We start from the raw sequence: 14,205 nt of genomic DNA, 5'->3' as shown, positions 1-14,205 counted from the left end.
TCCACCCACTATTTATTAAGTACCTCTAGCTGAAGGTAATAGATATTTGGTATCTCTATACACGGACCCCTGATCCTCTGACATGTGACCCATCAGTCTAGTCTAACAACTTCCACTGGGCAGCCCATTTCATCTTTGAATAATTCTGACAAAATGCAGAATTTTTCTTCCTTAAGTTGAGCTTAAATCCTTCTTTCTGGACCTTCTACACATTGGTTCTAGTTCTGGCTTTTGAAGCCACAAAAAAACAATCTACTCATTTATACACAATTTGTCTCTAGATATTAGAATACCAGCTCTGCATTTACTTCTGCTCTTATCTTGTGGTTTTGCCATCTCTGGATTACACACTTTAGTTGCTTCACTTGAAATGTGGTAATTCCAAATTGGCATTTGAAAATGTTGGCCACTGCGTCTTCTCAATATTTTTCCTCTCTGAGCTTCTGTAACATCCCTCTCCTATGGCTTTCTTTCTGCCTCTCAGATTCTCCTTCATTTTCTTTGGATTCTATTTCTTATACTAACCCTTCAGTATCAGTATTCCCAGTAGCCCATCCTTAGCTCTTTACCTTGTTCACTAAAGGGATCCTAGATGATCTCATCCTGTCCCTTGGCTTCAACTATCATCCACATGCTATATGTTTCCAGCTCTAGTTGAAAACTCTTTGAACTGCAGACCTATATATTCAAAGGCCCCATAGATATCTCTACTTGGAATTTCCATCTATACTTCCAGCTAAACATACCCACAGCTCACGTACCCACAATATACCATTTTATATCTAGCTATCATTTATTCTGTATTCTCTGCATGCTATTTCTCCATTCACCACATCACTGAAGGCAGAAACAAAGATGTCCTTTGATATCATTATTCTTATTCCCTGCTCACCCATCCTACCCCCACTCCCCTCACACACAAAGTAATTAATCACTAATGATTGCAAATTCTCTCTCCTTAATGCCTCTCAAAATCATCCCTTTCTGTTTGCACTGGTTCAGGACTAGATCTCTGTAGTATATTTTCTTGTATTATTTTGATTTTACTCCTTTTATCTCCCTCTTATCTCTGTTATCCTCTCCCACTATAACCTCCCAGGTAGACTGATCTTTCAAAGCTGTAAAATTGATCAAGTGATTCTTAAAAAACATTCATTGGCTTCTAACAGCTTTCAGGATAAAGTTCAAGTGCCCTAATTTAGTACAAAAAAGGAGAGAAGTAGGAGGAGGGAGATGAAGTATTTCAACATCCTAATGGATCAATTTAATTCTTCTTCAATGTGGTTGAGGAGAGAATGTATTAGAAAGAGAGGAAGATGGAGTGAGGGAAAGAGAAAAGGAGAAAGGAGGAGGAGGAAAAGGAGGGGAGAGAGGAAAGTTAGGAAGATAACCAAGTGAAGTTACTTTCTGAGCTACCTCAAAATAGAAGATAGAAGAGAGAGCTCAATACAGTGGGTCTATATGGAAGTGGCAGCCTGAGACAACTCACCTATCTAAATACTTAGAAGAAATTATAGAGACAGAGGTAAATGGCTCTTCTTACTCTTAACCTGTACAGTGATCTCCTTTCCATATGGACCAGTACTGCCTTGAATCTGACTAAATTTGAATAGATTTCTGTCTTGCCTGGGGTAGGGGTAAGGGTAAAGGGTGAAAGTATCTGCTAGATGGAAGGAGTGAGCTTTTCCTCCTGTTAACTGTTTGTTTCATTTTCCAATCCATCATTTTCTTATAAAATTTGGCAAGTGACATATTATCTACCCTCTAACTACCGAATGAATCTATCTAACTATATGGCTCACATTTTCCTATCCTATTAAAAGATTATGAGAAATGTGTCAAATTCACTGACTACAGTTATCGCCAGATCTAACAGTTATAAAAAGTTGTCTGAAAAATTAAATGAGATATTGAAAAGAACTTGTTCTTTAATGAGCAATTTACTTCATTTCACTCCTATGTTTTGTTTTATTTTACAAATTTATTGTAGTGTAATAAATGTGAAGTAAACTACAAATTATCTAAAATCTATAGTTCAATGAATTTGACGTATATATACATCCGTGAACCTATTACCATAATCAAGATGCTGAACAATTCTACCAACCTCAGATTTTCCTCAAGCTTCTTTGCAATCCATCCCTTCCTCCAACCAGTCCCCAAGCAATCACTGTCTGATTTCTGATATTATAGATTACAAGCAGTCTTTAGAATTTTATATAAATGGAATCATACAGTACGAGCTTTTTTATGTCTGGCTTCTTTCATTCAAATTCATCTGTTTGTCAAATGTTCTAATAGTTCATTTCTTTATATTGCTGAATAATATTCCATTAGCCACAATTTATTTATTGATTACCTTATTGATGGACATTTCATTGTCTGCAGGTTTCATCAATTACAAATAAAGCTTCCATGAATATTCATGTACAAGTTTTTGTGGTGACACACGTTTTCATTTTTCTTGGGTAAATGCCTAGGAATGGAAAGGCTGGGTGACCTGGGAGGTGTGTTTAACTATTTAGGAGAATTTCACACTTTTTTCAATGCAGTGGTAACATTTTACGTTCCCACCAGTAGTGTATAATAGTTACAGTTGCTCCATATTTTTTTGTCAATATTTAGTATAGTCGTTTTAATTTCAACTTCTCTAAAGGGTATGCAGTGATATATCATGGTGTTTTTTATTTGAATTCCTCTGATGACTAAAGATGTTAAGCATATTTTCATACGTTATTGACCATTGGTATATCTTTTAGGAAATATGTTCAAATACCACCAATGTTTTTAATTGAGTTGTTTGTCTTGTGATCGAGTTGTAAGAGGTTTTAATATATTCTAGATACAAGTCCTTTGCCTGATATATGTGTTACAAATATTTTCTCTCAATCAGTCACTTGCATATTTATTTTCTCATGAGCAAAATTTTTATTTTGATAAAGTTCAATGTATATATATTTTTTATTTTATACTTCATGTTATGCAAGATAGATAAATCTTGGGAGATCTACTATACAACATAATGCCTATAGCTAACAATACCATATCTTATACGTAAAATTTGCTAAGAGGGTAGATCTTATGTTAAATGTTCTTACCACACAGAAATAATAATAATAATAATAGCAATAAGAAGTGCTTGGAGGGAAACTTAGGGAGGTGATGGATACATCTATGGCTTTGATGGTGGTGATGGCTTCATGGGTGTCTACTTATCCTCAAACTTATTGAGTTGCATCTGTTAAATATGTACAGCTTTTTATGTGTCAATCATACTGTAATAAAGTGGTTTAAAAAAACAAAAAATTCACTATATAAACAATATATAGGAGAGAAACCACACGATCATTTGTCAACATTTGGTATAGTCATTTTAATTTCAACTGCTCTAACGGGTATGTAGTGACATATCATAGTGCTTTTAACTTAAATTCTCCTAAAGGACTAAACATATTATGCATATTTTCAAAAAATAGATGCAGAAAAAGCTTTTAGGAAATTTAATATTAAAGTACCAACACAACTGAATGGGGAAAGGGAAATTTTTTCAAAAAATTAGTGCTGAAAAATCAAATATCTTTAGGTAAAAAAAAAAATAAACATCAATCCTTACCTCACCTTACACACAGAAATTATTCAAAGTGAATCATGAACCTAAATAAAAAAACTAAAAGTGTAAAACTTCTAGAATAAAAGATAGGAACATGTTTTTTGGAAATTGAGGTAGACAAAGATTTATTAGAATGCATATAAAAATCTCTGTGCTGTCTATGAGGGCTCACTTGTACCACCTGTGAATGTGAAGTGGTATTGAATTATGTTTGTGATTAGCATATTCCTAATGACTAATAACTTTTAGCATCTTTTCTTGTGCTTATTGGCCATTTGCATAGTTTCTTTGGAGAAATGTCTACTCAAATCCTTTGCCTATTTTTAAAATTTGGTTACTGTTGAGTTATATACTAGTCCCCCATGAGATATTGGATTTGCTAGTATATTTCTCCATTGTGATAGCTGCGCTTTCACTTTCTTGACAGTGTCCCTTAAAGCACAAAATTTTTAATTTTGATGAAGTCCAATTTATTTTTTTTTTCCTTTGGTTGTTTGTATTTTAGTTGTTATCCCTAAAAAACTGCTGTGTAATCCAAACATATGCATATTTACACCTATATTTTTTTCTAAGAGTTTTATAGTTTTAGGTCTTACATTTGGGTCTTTGATCCATTTTGAGTTAATTTGTGTATATGATGCCAAGAAATCTGCAGACATTTAAATTGTTCTCTTGTATGTACTGTCATTTTTTTCTGTTTCCAAGATAGTCTCTTTATCTTTGATTTTTAGTGGTTTGATTACGATTTGTATAGACATGAGTTTCTTTGGATTTATCCTGCTTGGGAGTCACTTACCTTCTTGAATCCGTAAATGTACATCTTTATCTAAATTTTTAAGGTTTTTTGGTCATTATTTCTTTAATCTTTTTTTCTGTTTCTACCTCTTTCTTTTCCTTCTGGGACACCAATTACACGTATGGTAAGCCTTTTTATATTGTCCCAAAGGTCTCTGAGGCTCTATTCATTTTTTTCAGTCTTATTTTTGCTCTGTTCTTCAAATTGATAATTTCTATTGATCTATGTCCAAGTTCACTGACATTTTCCCCCATCATCTCCATTCGTCTACTGAGTTCATCATTGCATATTTTAATTTCAGATATTGTATTTTTTAATTCTAAAATTCCTTTGTTGTTTTCTATTTCTTTGCTGAGATTTCCTATCTTTTTTAATATATTTTCTTCCACCCCATAGAGCGTAGTATAATAGTTGCTTTAAAGTGCTAGCTGATCATTTCAATATCTACATCATTTTGGGTTGGCATCTGTTGATTGTTTTTTCTCTTAGAATGGTTCAGCTTTCCTAATTCTTTGTATGTCAGTTCATTTTGGAGCATGTCAGGGAAATTGTGAATGTTTTATCGTTTATACTGTGGCTTTTGCTGTAATTCTCTGGAAAACATTCTTATTTTTCTTTTAGTAGTCAATTAATCCAATTCTATTTAGATTATAAGTTCTATCTCACCTTTTGAGGATAGTGACTCAATTCTCAGTTCAGTTTCTTGAAATGTCACTCCATTGAGTCAGTACGTGCATTTAGGCTGACACTTGCATGAATTCATTCTCAGAATTAAGAGTTCTTTTCCTAGCTCTCTTCCATCTACCCACCTATGTTCCTTTCCTTGTTTCCTGTAGCCAGAAAATGGTTGAGTTGTTGGAACTTTAGCTGCTCACAGTGTGTCACTTTGCCCCTGTGGTTCACCTTCAAATACTATCAAAGGATAAAAACCCTGAAAAATCACCCCCATGCTCTTGCCTTCTCCCTACTTTGACTCCTCTCCATAGTCTACTTTTGCTTACTCTTTCTAGTAAACAAAAGGTAGCTGTCTTTTTTGTATTTTGCCTAGAATTTATAGTTGTTACCAGCAGGAGGGTTGGGCTATTGGGGGCTCCCATAACCATAACAGCACTGAAACTCACTCTACTTTCTTTGCAAAGTGTTCTATTCCATTTTTTTGTCATATATTCCAGAGAGAATTATACTTTAGATTATAGGGAAGGAAAAAGGGTTGTGATAAAAGAAGCGGTATTCAATTATTTAATTATTTATCCTACATCTCCAGTGTATGAGACTCATGCTTTGGAGGAAAGAAAGTCTGAGTTTTATTTCTATTTGAAATTAATTAGTTTTTTGAGCTTAGGAAAGTCATTTTGCTTCCCCGAGCATCATTTACTCAGAAATATATTACTAGGGGCCGGCCCGGTGGCGCAAGTGGTTAAGTGGGTGTGCTCCCCTGCAGCAGCCCGGGGGTCACCAGTTCGGATCCCAGGTGCGCACCAACACACCGCTTGGCCAGCCATGCTGTGGCAGCGTCCCATATAAAGTGGAGGAAGATGGGCACGGATGTGAGCCCAGGGTCAGTCTTCCTCAGCAAAAAAAGAGGAGGATTGGCAGATGTTGGCACAGGGCTGATCTTCCTCACACACACACAAAAAAGAAATATATTACCAGACCTCTTTGTAGAAATTCTTTAAAAACTCCATATTTATACAGAAAATAAGGGGTTATTATATTCAGAATCCTAACGCAGCTATCTTACTAGATAATTTTGCTTACTATGTTTGGTTATTAAGAAGCTTTTTAGCATTAATGCATTCATTTTGCCAAAGTAAAAGAGAAATCTAAGAAGCGTGCAGAGGTTGGACTTTATCTGTGACTTAATCTACATTGTCCCCACCCCCGTTAGTTGAGGCTGAAACAATCATCATCTGCTGATCCATCATGTCCTCTAAGCGTATTTTTCTTTGCATAGTTTTCAGGCGGGCTTGGAATTAGGGATCTAAATTAGAAATTATCCTATCTGCTTGCTAACTTATAGATCAGTTTCGTTTTTTAGAAAAAGCAATTAAGTATATGATGAGCCCACAGTAAGAGAGGCTGTCTGAAAGCTCTTTATGGTCCTCATCACCTAGAAGAATAGCTATGCAATAAAATACCTCTGAAATTTATGGATTTAAAGACTTAACCCACTGTGAGTATAATTTTTTATTTTAATAAGCTTTTTACTCTTCAGTAAATGAACGAGGAGTAATTTTTCAATTATATTTAGTCTTTCATGCAGTTACTTTTATTTCTGTCTCCTCACAACATACCCATTTGTTCATAAGAATTTGTATCCAGATATGACTTATAACTGGCATATACATAAAAAGCTATGACAAAAATAAACCATTTGGAATTTCAAGCCTTAAGTTTCACTTAATCCTGGGAAGGAAAGGATAGAAAGGAAGTAAATGACTTTTAAAAATATAAAAGTTGTATTTTTTAATCCCATTTTTGAAATATTAATACAGTTCTAGACTGGATTTTGAAATTACATGATAATAGCTGGCACTTTTCATGAAGTATTATCAAGTCAATTTCCTTGGCAAAACCATTTAGCAAAGAATACTGAAATATATTCTGCTTTAAGGTATTTTATCAGCTAATTCATGCATACTGTATTTGAAATTTCACATTTGGGTGGCATATATGAATGCAGCACGATAAATACCAAAAATGATTGTTGAAAACCTCTGAATTTCAATGCTGTGAATAATTTATTTTCTTTTTTATCTCAGATTTTCAAAGAACTTGTCCATAATTCTCACGTTAATATATTCCTCCATCTTTATTTTTTACTCATAATTCTTTTATTAGTAACATCTCTGGAACCGCAATGCATGATTTGCTGTATTATTATGACCTGGATATTCATTTCTACTCTTTGAAAGTGTGTGGTATATAGGAAGATCCTAGAAATGAAGCCAGAAGAATTTTCTGGGTGTCTGTTCTAAGTTTTGCTGAATAGTTTTTGATAAACCAAGTAACCCTCTGGTTTTCTACCACTTGTAAATGAAGAAATCCTGTTGTCATTACCATAACAGAAGTTTTAATTAAAAGGTCTTTGAAAAATATTATCTTATTATCCTACAATGTCTTGTGCATGGTGAGATTTCAATATATTAAGTATTGATCTTGATAGTGCTAGCTCATCTGATTCTGGTAAAATGGTGGACTAAAATAATATAAAATTCCTCCCACTATGAACAACAAGAGATGCTAGATTTAATGCAGTACATAAAATATGTAGCTAAACTAGCAAGATTGAAGGAATTTCCAGGTGGCAAAATGAAAAATAGTAAGTTCATAGGCTGAATCTCTGGAAATCATAAGGCACAGTGTATAGAAGTATTGAGTATCAAACTCAGTATGGCTAGCACTTGGATTTTAATAACCTCACTTTAGTAAGAAGTTGGAAAGGAGTTTGATGCATATAGCTAGGGCTCTAAGAGAACTGAAACCTCAGTGAAAGGGTAAACTAGAATAAAATCTATATATTGACATAGGAAACAGATAGACAGCAATGAAGCTTCTCTCTGCCTAGATTCTAGATGAAAAGAAAAAAAAAAAAGGGAAAACTTGTAAACCTGGACTCAAGTCTTTTAATATTGAGTCTAAATTATCAATGACTATAAGATGTAGAAACTTCCATCTCAATAATTAAGATAAATATCAGTCCCAAACCAGTGTGTGCCTACAAAGGCAAAGATAAAACCACTCTGAAGAGACATTCCACAATCCAGGTCACAAGAAAATATCATAGGAGAAGACTTGTAAAAATGATATCACAATAAAAAGTTTTCAGGAGGTTAGCAAGAATTGAAGAGTGAATTAGAAAAATTGAAAGGTAAATTGATGAAAATCATCTGTAATGCAGCCCAGATAAAAAGCCATAAAAACATGGAAGGTAGGGTCAGAGACAGGGAGAATAGAATAAGAATGGCCAACATATGTTTGATAGGAGTTCCAGAAGAAGATAATACAGAAAATAAGGGAGTCTATACTTGAAGACAACATGGTTGATAATTTTCAGAATTAAAATTCTTCATTTTTAAGAAACATGAGTTCTAGAAAGAATAAATAATTCCACACTTAGACTCTTTTCAGTGAAATTTCAGAATAGCAAATCAAAGAGAATATGAAAATACAACTAAATAGAAAAGACAGTCTACATACAAAAGAACTGTAATTGGACTGACTGTACATAGCTCAACAAAAACAACAGAAATCAAGATTATGGAATAATATCTTCACAGAGTGGAAAGACAGTGTCAACCTATAATTCTCTTCCCAGCTAATCTATCAAGAATGAGAGTCGTATGAAGAAAATCTCAGATAAACATAGATTGAGAGAGTTTGCCCCTGACAGGCTCCTCCTTCAAGAAAAGGGATGTTTAAATCCTGGAAGAAGTGGAATACAAGAAGCAATAGAGAGCAAAATATTGGAAAATATGTGAATAAATATAAACATTAAAGTATTCGTATAATCTTTTGTTGTTCATGTGGAAGGTAAAGCTATTGATTAAACTTTAAGTGAAATCTAGAAGTTAAAAGTAACCACAAAAAACATACAAATGAAAATATAAAATCTCAAAACTAGTAGTGGCAAAAAAGGAAATAAATTATATTACCACTAAGATTAATCCAACTGAAGAATAGAAAAGAGAGAAAGAGCAAAGAAGTGTGATATGGAAAGCATAGAATTCTATATATAAATAAAGTGATTGAGTACATATAGTAAAATTAGGCAGTGAAAATCTAAACTTATCAGTTAAATGTAAGTGGTATAAAATTGTCTATTAAAAGAGTCTCAGAATGGATTAAAAGAACAACAACAAAATATTCTATTTATGAGAAGAGCCTGACATAATAAATAATAAAATAATTTATAATAGAAGTATAAGAATGGGAAAAGATACCCAACGGTATCTAAACAAAGGAAAGCTTAGCTTATCTATATTAATAGCAGGCAAAATAGACATTAAGGCCAAAAATTATTATTATGAATTAAGAGGGTCATTATATGATGAAAACAAGAATATTTAATCAAGAAAGTAGACAACACTATTAAATTGCATTTTTAAGATAAAAGCAAAAATTTGCAAATCTAGAGACACTTGGAAAATATACAAAGAATCAGCTAAAAATAGTATTTTCTCTTTGACATTTTTGTATTAGCAAATATCCACAGCATAATTTTCCTCTAGCTTTATAAATGCCCTTTGCTAATACTCATGCTCAAAACCAGCAAATGAAACTTGTTCAGAGCTCAAGGGATAAATATTTTAGCCACAATTTCAAACATACCTTGAACATAGTGCTAATAATGGCTTATCTTAAGTGACTTTTCCATGAAAACTTTCCTGATTTTCGCAACTAGGTATGTCCCTTCCTATTTTGAATCCTCAAAGCACTTTGTTGATATTACTTTATGCCACCTATCTTACTTTTACTCAGTGGTTCTCAACTAAGGGCTATTTTGCCCACTAGGGGACATGTGGCAAAGTCTGGAGACATTTTTGGTTGTCACAATTGGGCGAGGGGTCTTTAGGAGGGTAGAGGTCAGAAACGACGCTAAACATCCTACACAGGGCAGTCCCCCACAACAGTGAATTATTTGGCCCAAAATGTCAACAGTGCTGAGGTTGAGAATGAAAAACTCTGTTTTAGTTTGTGGTATATTAATTTCATTTTTAGTCTTCTCTACTTTCACTGACAATATAAGTATCATGGACTGGATCTTACTCGACTTGGATTCCATATAGTATGTAGTGTTGCTCCTGCTACATGGTAAGTCAACTTTCATTAGACTGAATTTTCATTCAACGGCAATCCTGTGTCCACTATGTCTTGGGTGCTTGCTTCAAAATTGGTGTGAAAGAGTATAAGTACGTAGTCTTTATCATCTAAGAATTCCTAGCCTGTTAGTGAAAGAGATGTATAAATAGATAATCTATAATACACTATACTGTGTACTTAAACAAAAATAATACGAGGGAAAAGTATGCAGCGGAAAGCCAAAATAAGCTAAGGCTAACTCTGCTTAGAGGAGAAAGCTTTAAAGAAGGGCAGTGAGTTAGAATTTGAAGAGCTTCAACAGGTAAAAAATAGAGAAGTGGATGACACAAATTGTGATGGATAAATGAATAAATGATTCTATTCTAGCACTTTGATAACAAATCTAATAAAAACAATGGATGAAGTAATTGTTAGAAGTCATGGAATTGTAAAGCAGGAAAAGATCTTAGAGCTCATCTACTCAAATCCTTAATTTTACAGATATTGGAAACTGAGTTTTAGATAAATGAAGTGATTGACAGTATCTCAGAGAGGTCCTGGCAGGGATTGACCTAGAACTCAGGTCTCCTGATTTCTGCCTGTTCATTCTTTCTTTTATAACCCATTGCCTTACTTCACCTAATATTCAAGGGTCAGCGTATTTTCACCAAATTATGGAGACACGGGATGGCTATTTTGCACTATTTGTAATTTAGTCAGTGCATTAGTCAAGGTTCTCCAGGGAAATGGAGCCAGTAAGGTTCTGTTTCACACACAGAACACACATACACACACACACACACATACACACTGTAAGGAACTGACTCACATGATTATGGAGGCTGACGAGGTCTGAGATCTGCAGTTGGCAAGCTGGAGACCCAGGAGAGCTGATAATGCATTTCCAGTCCTAAAGCTGGCAGGCTCGAGACCAGAAAGAGTTGATGTGTCGTTTCATATCTGAAGGCAAGAAAAGAACCAAAGAACTGATGTTCCAGCTGGAGCAGTCAAGTAGAGTAATTCCCTCTCACTCAACATTTTTATTCTATTCAGGTCTTCAGTTGATTGGATGAGGCCCATCCTCATTAGGGAAGGCAATCGGCTTTACTCAGTCTTTGGATTACAAATGTTAATTTCATCCAGAAACATCCTCACAGACACACAAACCCAGAATAACGTTTGACCAAATGTCTGGACACTCCGTGGCATCACAGTCAGTAACAAACAAGCAACTAACGTCCTCTGTCTGCATACCGCAAAGTGCTTTGGAGGGCGAACTTTTATTTGGTTTGGAAGAACTAAGGAGATTTCATGCAGTAAATCAAAACAAACCAGAAGCTATTTGGTCTACAATAATACGGGAAAGTTGCTTTAACTATTTTGGTTAGGTAAACTAGAATTAGAAAACAAAATACAAGATATACAGATATAACACTAGCAAAACTCTTTCCTTTCAAAATACACAGTTTACATAAAAGTGGGAGATTTCCTTTAACTCATCTTTCAACACTTCTCTTGAATTGTTTATCTGAGAAATTATTTTAAATTCCAAGAGCTCTTCCCTGCACTCATTTGCACCTTCTCCATGGCATTCTGTTTTGCTTTATTTATGAAATATTTTCTTTAATCTCTCTGAGACCTCTGATTAGAATGTTGTTTTTGTATAGTTTTCTTTAGTTTTTTTGAATTATCTGTGTTAGCGCCAGTGATATATTTTCTCTGTTTATTTTGTTCTACTCTTTTATTTTTAAAGATTTATTTTATGTTTGATCATTGTGTATTCGTATTTAAGACTGTGACAAATTTAAAACTATAGAACAACTCAAATAAAACTTGAAAGAATGCAAAAGAATGCCAGTTTCTCCAAGGGAAGTATTACAAAAATTTAAAACATATAAATTTAAATGATAGAGAAATTAATTAATAATATGATTGGAATTTTGGTTTTATAATTAGATTAGCTGTTTCTAATACTCGCATGGAAAACTAGACAAGCAAAACATCCAGGATATTTTTGAAAAAGTAGAAAAATGAGAAGTAACTAACGTTACCATATATGAAGTGGATTATGACAATATAATAGTCTAAAATGTACATTAGAAAATAAAAATAAAGGTGACTACCTACCTCACTTTCTATACTAAAATAAATTACAGGTAATTCACAGATTGAAATGTGAAAATTAAGCAACAAAAGAACCAAGAAGAGATTCTGAGAGTTATACCCAAACATTTACACAAACACACACATACATACCCATAAATGGAGTGAAGCTCTCATTTCTGAGTATGAAAGAAAATTCAAAAGCCAAAAAAGAAAAGATTGTTGAATTTAATTATGTAAGTATGTCTTTTAAAAATCTGCATGGCAGAGTAATATAAACGTAAATATAAGAAGAGGGAAGGTATTTATAAGATATATGACAGATAATTCGTCTGATTTCCTCAATACACTGTTCCCATGAATCAGTAAGCAAAAAATGAATGATACAATGTAAAAAATGCATCAATTATAAACAGAAATGGAGGTACATATGTATTAGTTAGGGTTCTGACAGAGAAACAGAACCCTTAGGGTATATATAGATATAGCTAAGAGGAGATTTATTATAAGAATTGGCTCACACGGTTATACGGAGGCCAAAAAGTCCCACGACTTGCCATCTGCAAGCTGAAGAACCAGGAAAGCTGGTGGTGTAATTCAGTCTGAGTCTGAAGCCCTGAGAATCAGTGGGCTAGTGATGTAAGTCCCAGTCTGAGTTTGAAAGTCTGAGAACCAGGGACGTTGATGCCTAAGGGCAGAAAATGGATGTCTCAGCTTAAGTGAAGAGGGAATTCACTCTCCTCCACATTTTATTCTGTTCAGGCCCTCAGTGGATTGGATGACGCCCACTAGCATTGATGAGGGTGATCTTCTTTCCTCAGTCTGCCTACTCTAATGCTAATCACTTCCAGAGACACTCTCACAGACACATCCAATAATAGTGTTTTACCAATTCTCTGGGCATCCCTTAGCCCAGTCAAGTTGACACATAAAATAAACCATCACAACATATGACTCTTAAACACATGAAAATATGCTCAACTACCATCAGAACAGGAACAATACAAATACATTGAATTACAATTTTTCATCTATTAGAATGACAATTATTTTTTGTAAAAGATTGATAATACACAACATTGGTGAGAATATGGGGAAATAGATCATCTTATGCATTCTTGGTTAGAGAGTGTTGGTTCAACCTTATGTAAAGATGTTTGGCAATATCTATCAACATAAAAATTCACCTACCCTTTTACTTGCAATTATAATTCTAGGAATTTATCCTTTGGTAATCTCACACATTTCTCAAAGAGAGACAATACAACGTGGTGGTTAAGAACAGAGATGGCTCGAGCCACATGGTTTGGGTTTGAATTCTGGTTTTGCATTTCTAATTGTGTGGCCTTGGGCAAATGATTTAATATCTCTTATTTCAGCTTCCTAATTTGTAATATGGGGGTGATAATAGCAAGTACCTTATAGGGTTGCCATGATTATTAAATATGGTGATATATGTAAAATACTTGGCACATAACAAGTGCTATATAAGTGGAGTGATCATGTATCTCAGTCTGCATGCTTAGGATATCATCCTAGTTTACACTTGTCTTGTCCCAGCATAACTACTAATACCCTTGCCCTTTCAGTCTCAAAGATGTCCTCGTCTGGATCATATACTGTATAGACCTTAAAGGTAAATGTGAAAATAATTATATACTGATGATATATTGTATATACCTTATAGGTAAACGTGAAAGTAATTATACGTAAGGATATTAATTGTGGATCTTTTTTATAATAGCAAAGATTGGAAATAATGTTCATCAACTGATTACTTGCTAACATGCATATTTATATTATATATTAAATATATAGTCCATTCTTTCAGAGGAATACTCTGCAGCTATAAAAAAGAAAATTAATCCCAACAATTGTTTAGAACAGTGGTTTT

At 33.9% G+C, this 14,205-nt stretch overlaps 1 protein-coding gene across 9 annotated transcripts in view; it reads right to left on the bottom strand.

Moving 5' to 3' along the window:
• Positions 1-11,473, bottom strand: part of TMEM207 (transmembrane protein 207) — a 44,214-nt gene extending 32,741 nt beyond the window's left edge. For all 9 annotated transcript variants that reach the window (XR_015554453.1, XM_087439859.1, XM_087439848.1 and 6 more), the window contains exon 1: positions 11,038-11,473. Coding sequence is in view for 1 of the 9 variants with exons in the window: in XM_087439858.1 (XP_087295984.1) it covers positions 11,038-11,039 (2 nt within the window). In the remaining 8 variants the exon portion in view is untranslated. The remainder of the gene's footprint in view (positions 1-11,037) is intronic.
• Positions 11,474-14,205: the final 2,732 nt, after the last annotated feature.

The sequence above is a fragment of the Ceratotherium simum genome, chromosome 15 (genome assembly GCF_057802395.1).
Source record: "Ceratotherium simum simum isolate JZ-2026a chromosome 15, ASM5780239v1, whole genome shotgun sequence".
Lineage (NCBI taxonomy): Eukaryota > Metazoa > Chordata > Mammalia > Perissodactyla > Rhinocerotidae > Ceratotherium > Ceratotherium simum.
The sequence above is the reverse complement of the archived record's forward strand: the minus strand, read 5'-3'. Positions and strand labels throughout refer to the sequence as shown.